We start from the raw sequence: 14,873 nt of genomic DNA, 5'->3' as shown, positions 1-14,873 counted from the left end.
GGGAAAAGTATTGGACGAAACGTTACTTAAACTATTCCCTAAATCCAAAATAGACAAAGATGCCTTCACAGAAACGAACATAGTTTGGCAAGATGATTGGGATATATTCATACAAGAAGTTACACGTTACACTCATAAAAGAACCGCTGTTAATACTGCACCAGGAATAGATGGAATAGTGTGTGTGTATGTGTATGTGTGTGTGTATGTGTGGGTATGTGTGTGTGTGTGTGTATGTGTTTCAAAACCAGTACTCTAATTCGAGTATTCGCTATCTATCTCGGTGAGATCTGAGTTCTCATGAGCTTCTCTTCTTTCTACTTGATGTTCATATTGTTCTTTTTCAAGCATAATCTTCTCAATAAAGGTCATTACCGTGGACCACTCCTGACGAGAGTTGATCATGACTGCTGTCATCATTTTTAGAGAGAGAGCATCCGAAGTCATTTTTATTTTCTCGAGCATAATTGCTCTTTCTCTCTCCCACACTGAACATATTTTCAGTGTATGTTCCGCTGTATCTGGAACGTTCATCCTACAGTGTGGGCATGTGTCGCTATTTACTCTTTGTATTCTATTCAAATATGAATAGAATACACCATGTTCGGTAAGTAATTGGGTCATGTGGAAACTCATATTACCATGTTTCCTATGGAGCCATTCGTCCCATATAGGCATGATTGCCTCGCGTGTTCTTACGCCCGCTGCGCTTTGTCCAAGTAAGTATTCTTACCGTTTATATATAGCTTTATTTGTTTCTTCTGCTATTATTTTCTTTTCCTCTATTCGAGTCCATTCTTTATTTAACTTCATATCGCGTATCCTTTCATACGCGTGTTTTCTTGCTTCTGCTGTAAAATAGTATGGTGGAATCCTCGACAGAATGGACGCTGCATCATGTGATACTGTCCGATATGCTGCTATAACTCTCAGCGCTACTATTCTATGCATCTCTTTTAATTCTGAGTGTACTTTGCCCTTTTTAATTGCTTTATGGGCCCACTGGGGTCGCATAAAGAATTACGGATGCTAATACATTTGCGTATAGACGTCTTCGTTTTTCTATAGGACCATGAAGATTGGGCATAAGACGCCATAATGACCTAGTAATCTTTCGGAACTTTCCATTAATGTATTCCATATGGTCGGCAAAGGTTAGTTTGTCGTCCATGATCACACCTAAATATTTCATTGATCTTTTAGAGAGTATTCTTGTCCGATCCACCACGATTTCAATTGTCGGGGGTGGCTTCTTATTTGATGTAAATACTACTATTTCCGTTTTAGCAGCAGCTATCTCTAGTTTAAAGTCCTTAATATCCTTGGCTCTCCGCGCTACTTGAAGTGCCATTCTTCTACGAGCACTTTCAACGGATTCTCCTGTAGAAATAATTAGGGTGTCATCCGCATGTGTGCGAGAAGTCGACAACCATTTTCGGATCTTGCCTTTAACACTTTATCAAATGTAATATTCCATAGCAGGGGCCCCAGGACTGAGCCCTGGTACCCATGCTTCCATTTGTCTAGTCACTTGCATTCCGTCCTTATTTGTATATAGTATAAATCTATGTGATAAGTAACTATTTATAATCTTTTGTATATGTAACGGAAATTTCTTTGTTCTTAAGGTTTGCATGATGTCTGCCCATTGGAGTGAGTTGAATGCATTCGCAATATCGATCGCTACTGCGATAACCACTCCGTCTTCTTTATATGTGAATTCGATAAATTCTCGTAACTCAACAATTGCATCAACTGTTGAGCGCATTCTCCGAAATTCGAATTGATTCGGACTTAGTGACGATTCCGGGTGTTCTTCCATCCACCGGTACATCCTTTCTGCAAGCACTCTTTCAAAAATCTTCCCTATCTCCGGGAGAAGGCAGATTGGCCTGACTTTAGGGCTCTCAGAATTTAATTCCCCTTTGAGGATCAATACAAGTTGAGCCAACTTCCATTGATCCGGGAAAACCCCGTAACGATTACAGATCGTTAATACTTTTGCTACGCTTGCCAACATATCTTCATTTATCTGCTTCCAGTAGGTGAATTTAACTCCATCTAATCCTGGTGCAGTATTAACAGCGGTTCTTTTACGAGTGTAACGTGTAATTTCTTGTATGGATATATCCCAATCATCTTGCCAAACTATGTTCGTTTCTACGAAGGCATCTTTGTCTATTTTGGATTTAGGGAATAGTTTAAGTAACGTTTCATCCAATACTTTTTTCTCTAACATTTCCGTTAAGACAGGGGCTGTCCTGCGCAAACGATTCATTACAATGCGATATGGGAGACCCCAAGGGTCTTCATCTATTGTACGTATGAGATCCTTCCAGGCAGATATCTTCGCTTTTCTTATAAGAACTCTCAACTCTTTCTTTTTTTGTTTTAAACTCTCTTTCTTTCTCTCTATCAGTATTGCTATCGTCTCTCTTTCTGCCTTTTTTCAATTTCCTTCTAAGACTTATACATTCTTTTCTCTTATCATTTATTTCGGAGGACCACCAATAGGTTGCTTTCCTTTTCCAAGCATTCTGCGGTTGCCTACGCATCGCAGCATCGCATGCTCTTTTCATTATTCCATCTATTTCAGTACTAGCTTGCTGAGGCGACTGTTCTGCCATGTCTATAGATAGAAATTGTGGACATTCCCATATGAATATCGAGTGGAAAAGATCAATGTCAAACTTTTTTGAAGACTAGGCTATTCTCTTAGTCTGATTTGTATTCCGAGCAGGATTACCTTGGGTTACTTCAAAGGTAATATATCTGTGATCAGAGAGAGAGATTTCGTCTTCCTCCACTCTCCATCTACTAACCTTGGATATCATGTCTGCCGAAGACCAGGTAGTGTCTACGATTGAACTTCCTTGTGTTCGAACGCATGTAGGTACTGAGCCTACATTAACTAGTCGAAGATCCAGCATATTAGCAAGTTCAATTAACTCCTTTCCTCTTCTATCTTCGATCTTAGAAGACCACATGTGAGATTTTGCATTAAAATCTCCACAAAGTATTATATTGCTTTTTTCCTTAAGAATAATCAAGCTAATTTCATTCAACATGTCCTGAAATTCCTTTAGACTCGCGTTGGGTGACGAGTAACATGAGATTAGGATAATATTCTTATATTTAGCCGCTATCGAGTGTTTCCCTTGTTTAACAAGGCAGCAAGGGATCCTCGTGACGCCCCTATTCCAATAAATAGCAGCCAAACCATTCTTACTAGTAAGCCAATAGTCTGAGTTTACAGTCGACCATGGTTCTTGTATGGCTGCAATCTCAATTTCCTTCTCCAAGGACCATTGCATAAGAAGGTCTTGTGCGCCTTGCGAATGGTTCAGGTTCGCTTGCATTATTCTAGTCATGCATCTAGTCATATCTGTATTTCTAGTCCTATTTTTTGTCATCTTTTTATTTTTATTCATTATGTACTATATCCATATTTTCATCCGTCCTGTTAGTGTTATTATTTTCTACTTTATTTTCAGCTGTTTTATTTATTTGTGCTCTCTTATTAGCATTATTATTCTTCTCTCTATTCTTAATACATGCTGCAGAGCCCATCCTGTGATTTGCGTCTTTTCTGTTTTCTTTACAGATTATATAATGTGCATCCTTGGAACACGCAGACACTAAATGTCTCTCAGATCCACATCTGTAACAACACTTGGTCCTATCAATGTTTGAAGTGCAATTATATTTCAAATGCCCGAATCTCCAACATTTGAAGCATTGCTTCTCTCTTGCATGGATCAGTTCGACCTTGATTATTGACCAACCGATCTTAATTTTTTCCATTTTAGCTACAGTCACTGCCGCTCCGAGAGGACATTTGAGCCATACCATTCCGAGACCATTTCTCATGGGCTTTATGTCACCCACTTTAACTTCTTCTCTCTTACATCCGCCGTATTCGGCTATTTTCCAATTAATTTCATCCTGGGAGATGGAATCATCTAATCCAAATAGACGGAGATCTCTATTAATTGTAGGTCTTGCAACAATTGCCGCTCCATCTAATACTTTATTAAGTTCGGTAGCCAAACGATCTGCCTCTTCAACCTTCTTCATTCCTGGGATTTCGATGAGAATGTTTCCTGCCGCAGTCTTTCGGATTTTAGTCTTTTCGATACCAAACTGTTCTAATGATATCTCTTCTCTAGCCTTCTTTAGGATTCCTGCATAGGAGACTTTATCCCTATTTTTTTCCTCTATCCTAATTGTTACTCCTGCCGATCTTGGGAGCTTCCTTATTATTTTAGGCTTCTGCTTTACCGAGTTATTTCTTCCTTTTCCTTCTGTAGCCTGCTGTCTTCTCCTTTCCATCCTTTTTTCCTTCCTAGACTGTTGTATCTTCCATTCTTCTTCTACCGATTCTTTCCTATTTCCCGTTTTTTCTATCCTAACCTTATGTCCAGTCAATTGCACACCGTAAAAAATTGTTCTACAAATTATTTTAATTTTGTGTAAAATTGTATATCCTACAAAAATAATGATATCAAAAAATTGCGCTAAGTGAAAATAAAAGCTTATAAAAATACTTTAACCAAAAAAAGTTATACAAAATAGTTGTTTTAATTTTCTACATTATATCCTAGAAAAATAATAATATCCAAAAATTACGCTAATTGAAAATAAAAACTTAAAATATTTTGACTAAAAAAAATTGTACAAAGTAATTGTTTTAATTTCCTATAAATAATATTAAAAAGTTGCGCCAACTGAATAAAAATTTTCACTATAAAAATACATATTTTTAAAAATTTTTAATATTAAAAGATAAATGATATTAAATGAATTGTAATATATCTATTATAAAAAATCATTGAAAATATGAATAATCATATACATTGCAATAATCATACGCATATATCCTGAAAAGTTTAATTAAAAAAAAAGAAAATGATAATACAAAATATAATGATAATACAAAATAAAATGATAATACAAAATTCAAAATTATTAAAAAAATTAAAAATTAGAAATTAATAAAAAAAAATAAAAATTTATATAACCAATAAAAATTAATACATATATAAAAACTTTAGTTAAAAAACTTAGCGCTTCTAATTTCATTAGCACATTGTTCAGCGTAGCAGCGCTAAGTTTTTTAACTAAAGTTTTTTAACTAAACTTTAGTAACTAAAGTTTTTTAACTAAACTTTAGTAACTAAAGTTTTTTAACTAAACTTTAGTTTTTTAACTAAAGTTTTTAACTAAACTTTTTTTATATGTATTAATTTTTATTTGTTATATAAATTTTTATTTTTTTTTATTAATTTCTAATTTTTAATTTTTTTAATAATTTTGAATTTTGTATTATCATTTTATTTTGTATTATCATTATATTTTGTATTATCATTTTCTTTTTTTTTAATTAAACTTTTCAGGATATATGCGTATGATTATTGCAATGTATATGATTATTCATATTTTCAATGATTTTTTATAATAGATATATTACAATTCATTTAATATCATTTATCTTTTAATATTAAAAATTTAAAAAAATATGTATTTTTTATAGTGAAAATTTTTATTCAGTTGGCGCAACTTTTTAATATTATTTATAGGAAATTAAAACAATTACTTTGTACAATTTTTTTTAGTCAAAATATTTTAAGTTTTTATTTTCAATTAGCGTAATTTTTGGATATTATTATTTTTCTAGGATATAATGTAGAAAATTAAAACAACTATTTTGTATAACTTTTTTTGGTTAAAATATTTTTATAAGTTTTTATTTTCACTTAGCGCAATTTTTTGATATCATTATTTTTGTAGGATATACAATTTTACACAAAATTAAAATAATTTGTAGAACAATTTTTTACGGTTTAAAATAACACTATTTTGTGCAGATTAAAATAACTATTTTGTAGATTAAAATAATCCTATTTTGAAGATAGGTTTTTTACAGTAGTTTTTTACAATTTTAAAATAACATTATTTTGGAGACAGTACTGTTTTTTACGCGGACTTAGCACCTTTTTTTACCTTTTTTTAAAAGGGTAATTTTTTTAGGGATATTACTCTTTTTTGTACTATATGTTAAACATCTTTAAATAAATGAGCAAAGAACCCGCCACCACCCCCGTCATATTTCATTAAAATTCGACGGTCCTCTTTGCTTACTATATAGATATTCAGATCCTTCAAACTTCTTTGCTTTTCTTATTGCAAAAATAACGGATAAATACAAATCAATATGTCATTAGAAATCTACATTTATTATTCACAATTAATACTTATAAATCCATTAAAGAATAATCGTTGCTTTGCTTATTTAATTTATCATTGAATATTTCTATTTTTAATAGTAAGGAAAATAAAGACAAATTATCACGGTAGTGTTGGTAACTTACCTAAATATTTTTTCACAATTCATAAATAATGCAGAATATGAAGCAGTCTTCACGAAATTATTGTTGATACATTACAACATTCTTTTATATGGGACTGATCGAAATACAATTATTAAATAATTAAATATTAATCACAAGTTAGATATTACATAAATATATTTTTAATAAAGAATTTTTTAATTGCTTCTTTATTTTATAACTTTCGATGTATATTATTACTAGCCATCTTCTGTAAAAAAAAGTAAGTACACATTTTTAGCACCTCTAGGCCACTGTCTTTTTTTAACTTCAGCATCATTAACTTCGAGCATCATTAGCTTCGATCCAAATATTAGATGTTCCTTCTCTGCACATACTTATATAATAACCTTCATCGATACTTGAGCCATGATCAAATATAGCATTCATCACTTTATATAACTGTCCATCTATTAATACTTTAGTTGTTGGAATAGCACTCAAATTAAAGTTGTGTGTTGCTTTCATTAATTTATTATCCTGTGATAAAAATATTAAACGAATCACAACTATCTCTCTTGTCAATATTATTTCATTTTTTAATATTATATTACTTTCAGTACAATATTCACACGATTCATTATGCGACTGACACCAATGTGAAAACGTAATATTTAACAAATCATTAAGATTATAACTTTTCTTTTTCAAGTTATTAATAGGAATAGAAATAATAATATTATTATCAACAATAGTTTTTGTATTATCACAAATTTTACACCGTCTAATAGAAGTTATTTGATGCCTCACCAAACTTTTTATACAATCATATTTTTCGCAAAGAGCCATAAAAAAATCAGATGCATTTCGTTTTACGGGACTTGAAAAATATTCTCCTAAACATTGTCGTATTGCGTATGTATTTAGATTACATATTCCATTTTCATATCGATGCATTAACACACGTAAAACATCTGATTTATCACAATTGGACAATTGTTGCCTAATGGCATTTAAATTCAATAAACACTGTAATACTGCATTTGCATAGCATGAAACCTTATCTGTATTTTGGAAACCATGCATGACCCAAGCAGTACTTTGTCGAACATTTTGATCTAAACTTGATTTTTGAACAGAAGCAACTACTTTTGGTAACGCCCATAAAACATCTTTCACTTTGTAATACTGTTCCTTTGACATGGCAATAATTTCTGCTTTTGGTTTGTGTATCTGTTTTAGACGATTATATTCAATAATTGCGTCTTCGCTAGCTATTACCGATGAAGGATCGAAGTTAATTAAATATAATCCTTCTAAAGATGTTACTCGCGATAATGCAACGTAAGTTTGGCCACAATTAAATACAGAGTTACCAATGTCCATAATAGCACTTTGCAAACTTAATCCTTGACTTTTATGAATAGTGATACCGTAACTCAAAGATAATGGAAATTGTTTTCTGACAACGTACGCTCTATCCACTACCTCAAATTTAACACTTACTCTTTCAATTAAATATTCTAAACCTGATGGCAAAAGAAGTTTGATCTTTTCTACGTAATCATTATCTTGTACAACTGAAGTCACTTTAGCAATTGTACCGTTTACAAGACCCAAACTAGCATCAATATTACGCCGTATCATAACTTTCGCTCCAATTTTAATTATGATTTTTTTCGAAAGCCCAGCAGTTCTAGAATTATCATCATCATTATTTGATAATACTTTTAATACTTTCTTTTTTACATATGAAATACAGTCAATCGTGTCTTCAGCAATTAATATTATTTCTTTAGAAACAATGCGGCTTAACATTGCATCATTGAGAACATCACACATATGACAAGTGGGTAGTAAACAAACGGTGTTTGATGACAGATTGTTAATGAAAGTACATAACTCATTTAATCTAGATTCGAAGGAATCAGCTTTAAAAGAAATTTTTTTATTTTCCAGAATCTTACAATCAGATTTTGTTAGTAAACCGATACGAATTCTCGACAATAACTCGCGGTAAGAGTCATCTCCTTGCTGGCGCATATTAATTGTCAATTCATCATAGTCAAATAATGTAGTCCATAAATTAACCGCATTTAAGGAATTAAGATATTTAGCAATTTTTTCATTTGATAAATGTTTAAAAATAGAATCATCTCGTACAGGAGGTAGTTGAAGCAAGTCTCCAAATAAAAGAATATGCTTTCGACCAAACCAACCATCATCGCAATCACTAGTGTTAAATATTTCAGACAATCGAAGATGTATATACATTAAAGTCAAATTAGATATCATTGACACTTCATCAATTATAAAAAGAATAACATCTTTAAGATCTGCTCGTAAAACTTTCAAAGATACATGATCAGTTGTTTATATTTAGGAGTATGACCATGTTCAACGGGTAATTGAAGCAATCTATGAATTGTCAAACCATCTATATTAAATGCTGCTATACCAGTAGGTGCTGCTACAGCAGTATCTTTGTTGAGATTTTGTTTTATCCAGCATTTAATAGTCTTGATTAAGAAACTTTTTCCAGTACCACCTTCTCCGCTAACATATAATCGTAATACTGATTCATCTGACTCTACAGTATTGATAACTTTATCGAATACACGTTTTTGATCCGCATTTAATTTTGCTATCATTTCAGATACATCAATTTCTCGAACTGCTTTATCACCAAGATCTTTAAAATCTTGCATTGCTTCACCAGCCTCTATATTTTGAACACCTATCGGATTTTCAGGATCATCCTGAGACTGTTGTTTTTGTAAATCGTCGTCTAGGCATTGCTGAACTAACTGTTTTGCGGTTTCAAATGCTTTTTGCAATTCTTCTAATTTTTCATGATATCGCAACGCTTCTACAAGATGCAGTTTTTCTTTGTGAAACGATTCGGCATAAGTATCGTCTCCGTTTCTAAGATCTTCTAATTTTCGCCATGATTTAAACATAAATAATAACGAAAAGAAATAATTTTCTGGTTGTGTATTAACATTAACTTTATAATGATCAATAATGTTATAGCCCGAGAGACTATAACTTATTTTATTAATTATATAAAACATTCGCGAATATCATAAAGAACATTCGCGAGCCGCGACAAGAACCGCTAACTCAGCGAACTACCGCCGCTCACCGGAAACGCGAAAGACGCTAACGAAGGAATTCGACTTTGAACTTCCTTCGCTTGCATTTTGATCATGAACGCCACAGAAAACCCCCATGACCATATATGGTCATGTTGCCAGGCGATCCCCTCCAAAAAACCCTTCAAAACAGAGGGAATAAAAGCCGTCCACCGCAAATCCGCGGCGGACAGTCACAAGTAATAAATCAATCACTAAAGTAGTGCTGAGTACTAAGCCGTTAAAATTGTACAACGAAGACACCCAAAGAAATTGTACACGCTCTAAATCTATTTACGAACGATTCGAGGAAAGGACAACGAAGAGAAGGCTCGAAAGAAACTGATAAGAATAGAAGATATTAAGCGAATAAATATATTTGTAAACTACAATAAAAATACAATAAAAACTCTAAAGGAAATACGGTTCTACTTTATACTCCCGGCTACCCCACACCCCGTGCCCCGCCGGGCACAACATTATTGGTGGCAGCGGTGGGATAGCCGAGATTAGGGACCCCTGAAGAGTTCCTCAAAATCTGCAACAGAAAGAAAATATAATAATTAATCAATTGAATGGAACAACTGCTACATTAAAGCAGATAGACGCAAACACATCAACAAGAGACACACACGGACGACAGTGATAACAGAAATCACGGCCAAGCAGCTGAAGCCGAAAGGAAACACCAGCGCTGAAGGACCAACGTCGATCCACGGTCAAGGCAACGCAACGCCGACGGACAACGCATCACCGTGGGACAGCGACCCCACAGCAGCGTCAGCAGTCGAGCGACCCGATAAGCGACCCGATAAGCGACCATGCGAGCCCTTGTTTTATTGATGTAAGTTACATTTATAATTAAATGTCGGAACCAACAAAGCGCGTTAGGTTTCAAGATCCACAATTTTTGAGCGAGCCAGCGCGATTAGAGCGTAGGTCAAGACGTGTACCATCGATACGAGTAGCGGAAGAAGCAGTCCGCGACATACGGGATAGCGTGCGGAAAAATCTCGAAAATTATTATCCGAGTTCTGAGTCACCCGAAGCGCGTAACGATACTTTTGAGCCAAACGAACCGCGCGTTAATCGAGTAACGTTTAGAAGGAACTATTCGCCATTATCCGTAGACCTTAGTATTATAAATCCAGAAAGAAATATGGAAAACGAAGCCGTCGATAGAGAAATCGAGCGCATGCGAGCGCAACAGGCCGAATTAAATGAAGCCGCGGCCTGTGAAGACGCAGGTCAGCCGATCGAAGGGGCAAGTACCACATTGCTCACCGAACTCGTACACAGTATCCGCGAAATACAAACCGAGATGCAGTACATGCGCGAACAAATACGAAATATGCAAACCGCACACTTGAATTTAAGCGAAACGCGAGTAAATGCAACCACTGTCCCACTCGACGTAACGTACGGACGCACTCAACGCGATATACGAAACCGACGTAGCGCAGCCCCTCACTACATATCATTAAAAGAAGCGCGAACAATGATTCCCGAGTTTGATGGAACGACGCGACATAGATTACAGGAATTTTTAAACGCTTGTACGTACGCGGTACAAAATATTAATCCCGCGGACGAAGAATCGTTAATACAAGCAATCTTGTATACTAAATTAAGAGGTAAAGCCATGCAAGATTTCGAAACGCGAGATATCCAGACATTTGAAGAATTAAAAACACAACTTGAAACTTGCTATCAAGCGAAGCAAAGTACAACACACTTACAGATAGAATTTAATTCTTTAAAACAAAAGTCAAGCGAAACCGCCCATGCATTCGGCCAACGTGTCGATATGTTAGCCATGAAACTATATGAGTCCATGGTGGAAGGAGAAGAACGGCCTCCTTCATTCAAACAAGCAATACAAGAAACCATTAAAAAACAAGCGCTAATAAATTTTCAAATCGGACTACGCGATGAACTAAAAATTCTTGTACGATCGCAACGGTATACTTCGCTCCAAGAAGCGATAAACGGCGCGAGCGCGGAGGAGAAGCTTATCGGCCCGTCTGTAACACGAGCATCCGGCTTCTCCTATAAAAATAAATTCGACGTTAAAACGCGACCAACTCGAGATACTAACATACAATGTTATAAATGCGGAAAATCTGGACACTACGGACGCGATTGTCGAAGCAGTAATAAATTCACATTACCAAAACCGGAAAAGTCTACACGAATAAATACTATGAGTAAATTTTGCAAACATTGTAAAAAGACAGGACATACCCGTGAGGAATGCTGGAACTTGAACGGACATCCTAAAATAAACGGTACAAATAACCATAACTCCAAGCCAGTTAATAAAATAAAACATACAGGAAGCATGCGTGAACAAAAGACCCCGTATAGACAGAGGGAAAAGAGCACTGACTCATTAAGCAATAGTGAGGAAGAAGAGCAAGAGGAAGCGAGAAAGAAACAACCGCGACCTGCTCTAGAGTATCGTGTAACGCATGTCAAGAATACGCATGCACCGCAGAAAGACGAATTATTGCAATTAACCTTGCCAATTCGCGAAGTAAAAGGCGGAAAAATCAACATGCTGTATGATTCCGGATCAACTATTTCTCTGATCAAATTAAAAAGGTTAAAAGATGACGCATTGATTTATGAAGAAAAAACTGCACTTACTGGAATAAGCGGACATAAAATATATACATTAGGAAAATTGTACGCTACAATTAAAATTAACGATCATAAAATTAAACATGCTTTTTACATAATAAAGGACGACATAGCGATAGAACATGACGGAATTTTAGGAATAGATTTCCTTAAAAAACAAACAGCAATCTGCGATTATAGACGAAATCAAATAAAAATAAAGGATAGTATATTCAAATTACATCCGTGCAAGAAAATAATCCTGAAACCACGCAGCGAGACAATTATCAAGGCAGCCGTGAATCAGAATAATGTTGGAATAATCCGAGCAAGCGAGACAGCGCCAGGAGTATATATTGGAAGCTGCCTGGTGGAACCCAAAAATTTTGCATGTCCTGTAAGTATGATAAATACAACAGATAAAGAAGTCGAAATACCTACTCCAATAGTCACACTAGAAGACACGGAGGAAGAAACAAGGGAAATAAGCCTCATAGAAACGGGAAGAAAAATAAAAAATAATATATCCCGCAAGCAGCGAATTTGACACTTATTGCGAACACACCATCTAAATAAAGAAGAAGAACGAACACTTTTAGAAATTTGTGAAGAATACGATGATATATTCCATTTGGAAGGAGAACCACTGACATGCACCGCGACGGTCGAGCATGAGATAAGTACGCGTGCCGACACCGCGCCGGTGAACGTGAAACCATACCGATTACCTGAGAAACATAAGGCGGAAGTAAATCGGCAAGTGCAAGAAATGCTGCAAGATGAAATTATCAGAACAAGCACGAGTCAGTGGAACGCACCATTATTAGTTGTGCCAAAGAAAACAGATGCATCAGGAAAACCGAAACTCCGAGTAGTCATAGACTTCCGGAAATTAAATGAATTAACTATAGGCGACTCATTTCCATTGCCTAATATTACTGACATTCTAGATCAACTGGGAAATGCAAAATATTTCACCACACTAGATCTAGCGTCAGGATATCATCAAATTCCAATGGCTGAAAAGGATAAAAATAAAACTGCCTTTTCAACTCCCTACGGACACTACGAATTTAATCGAATGCCGTTTGGATTAAAGAATGCACCAGCGACTTTCCAAAGGCTGATGAATTCAGTATTAATGGGAATGCAAGGTCTTAGATGCTTAGTCTACCTTGACGATATCGTCATATACGGATCAAGCTTAAAGGAGCACAACAAGCGATTAAAGGAGGTAATGCAAAAATTGCGAAAAACTCATTTAAAATTGCAGCCAGATAAATGCGAATTTTTACGCAAGGAGGTAATATACCTGGGTCATATCATTTCCGAAAACGGAATATCTCCAGACCCGTCGAAACTAACGGCAATAAAAGAATTTCCGACGCCGAAGAAAGTGAAAGATATCCAATCCTTCATAGGACTAGCTGGATATTACAGGAAATTCATTGAAGATTTTTCAAAAATTGCAAAACCGTTAACAAAATTAACCAAAAAATCAGAAAAATTTTTATGGACAACAGAGCAGCAAACAGCGTTTGAATTATTGAAAGAAAAATTAATGACTGCACCAGTCCTAAAATATCCTGATTTTACAGAAGAATTTATTGTAACCACCGACGCATCCGACTATGCGATCGGAGCAGTGTTATCACAAGGAGAGGTAGGCAACGACCGACCGATTGCTTACGCCAGCAGAATACTGGCAAAGGCGGAGCAAAATTATAATACTACAGAAAAAGAATTATTAGCAATTGTATGGGCTGTTAAACATTTTAGGCCATACGTATATGGAACAAAATTCAAAATTGTTACCGATCATAAACCACTAATATGGCTATTTAATGTAAACGACCCCGGATCAAGACTGATCCGATGGAGATTAAAAATTAGAAGAATATGAATATGAAATCATCCATAAAGCCGGACGAGCGAACGCGAACGCCGACGCACTAAGTCGCAACGCGATACCAGGAACGTCAAGAGAAAGAGATAAAGAAATTTTGAAGATAGAAAAAGAAGAGGAAGAAACAGACGCTAATAATATGAAAACATATACAGAGGAAGAGAAGCAACAGATATTATTAGAATATCATGATGCACCTATAGGAGGGCATCAAGGAGTAGAACGAACAATTAAAAGAATCCGATTACAACATAACTGGAAAGGATTAACTAAAGACGTTGAACAATATATCGCGAAATGTGAATCTTGTCAAAAGAATAAACTATCGAGAAAAAATAAAGTTCCTTTAATAATTACTGACACGCCCGACAAACCATTTGAAAAATGCGCGTTAGATATAGTCGGACCGTTAACAATTACCAATAATGGAAATAAATATTTACTGACTTTCCAGGATAATTTAACAAAATTTAGTAAAGCTATTCCGATTCCAAACCAAGAAGCAAATACTATTAGTAAAGAATTCGTTACGAAAATAATACTCGAACACGGAATACCGGAAAAAATCTTAACAGATCAAGGAACTAATTTTATGAGCGAGATATTTAAAAACACGTGCAAATTACTAAAAATAAATAAAATACAAACGACCGCGTATCACCCGGAAAGCAACGGCACGTTAGAACGATCGCATCTAACACTAGCCGAATATCTAAGACATTACATAAATAAGGACCAAACAGACTGGGACGAATGGATATCGTTCGCGATGTTCACGTATAATACGACGCCACATACCGCCACGGGATATACACCGTTTGAACTAATGTACGGACATCAAGCCGAGATGCCGACCGCACTAACAAAACCGCCGAAACTAAC

At 35.1% G+C, this 14,873-nt stretch overlaps 1 protein-coding gene across 1 annotated transcript; it reads right to left on the bottom strand.

Annotated features, from left to right (window-relative positions):
- Nucleotides 1–255: 255 nt before the first annotated feature.
- LOC112637162 lies at nucleotides 256–678 on the bottom strand. The gene has a single exon (XM_025406197.1). It carries the CDS (start codon nucleotides 676–678, stop codon nucleotides 256–258), a length of 423 nt encoding a protein of 140 aa, XP_025261982.1.
- Between the last annotated feature and the right edge of the window lie 14,195 nt (nucleotides 679–14,873).

Source organism: Camponotus floridanus, unplaced genomic scaffold, assembly GCF_003227725.1.
Source record: "Camponotus floridanus strain SB8 unplaced genomic scaffold, Cflo_v7.5 scaffold135, whole genome shotgun sequence".
NCBI classification, from domain to species: Eukaryota; Metazoa; Arthropoda; class Insecta; order Hymenoptera; family Formicidae; genus Camponotus; species Camponotus floridanus.
The sequence above is the reverse complement of the archived record's forward strand: the minus strand, read 5'-3'. Positions and strand labels throughout refer to the sequence as shown.

Bases quoted from the DNA above. Each gene is read 5' to 3' on its own strand.
- LOC112637162 (XM_025406197.1), bottom strand. From the start codon at position 678: ATGCCTATATGGGACGAATGGCTCCATAGGAAACATGGTAATATGAGT.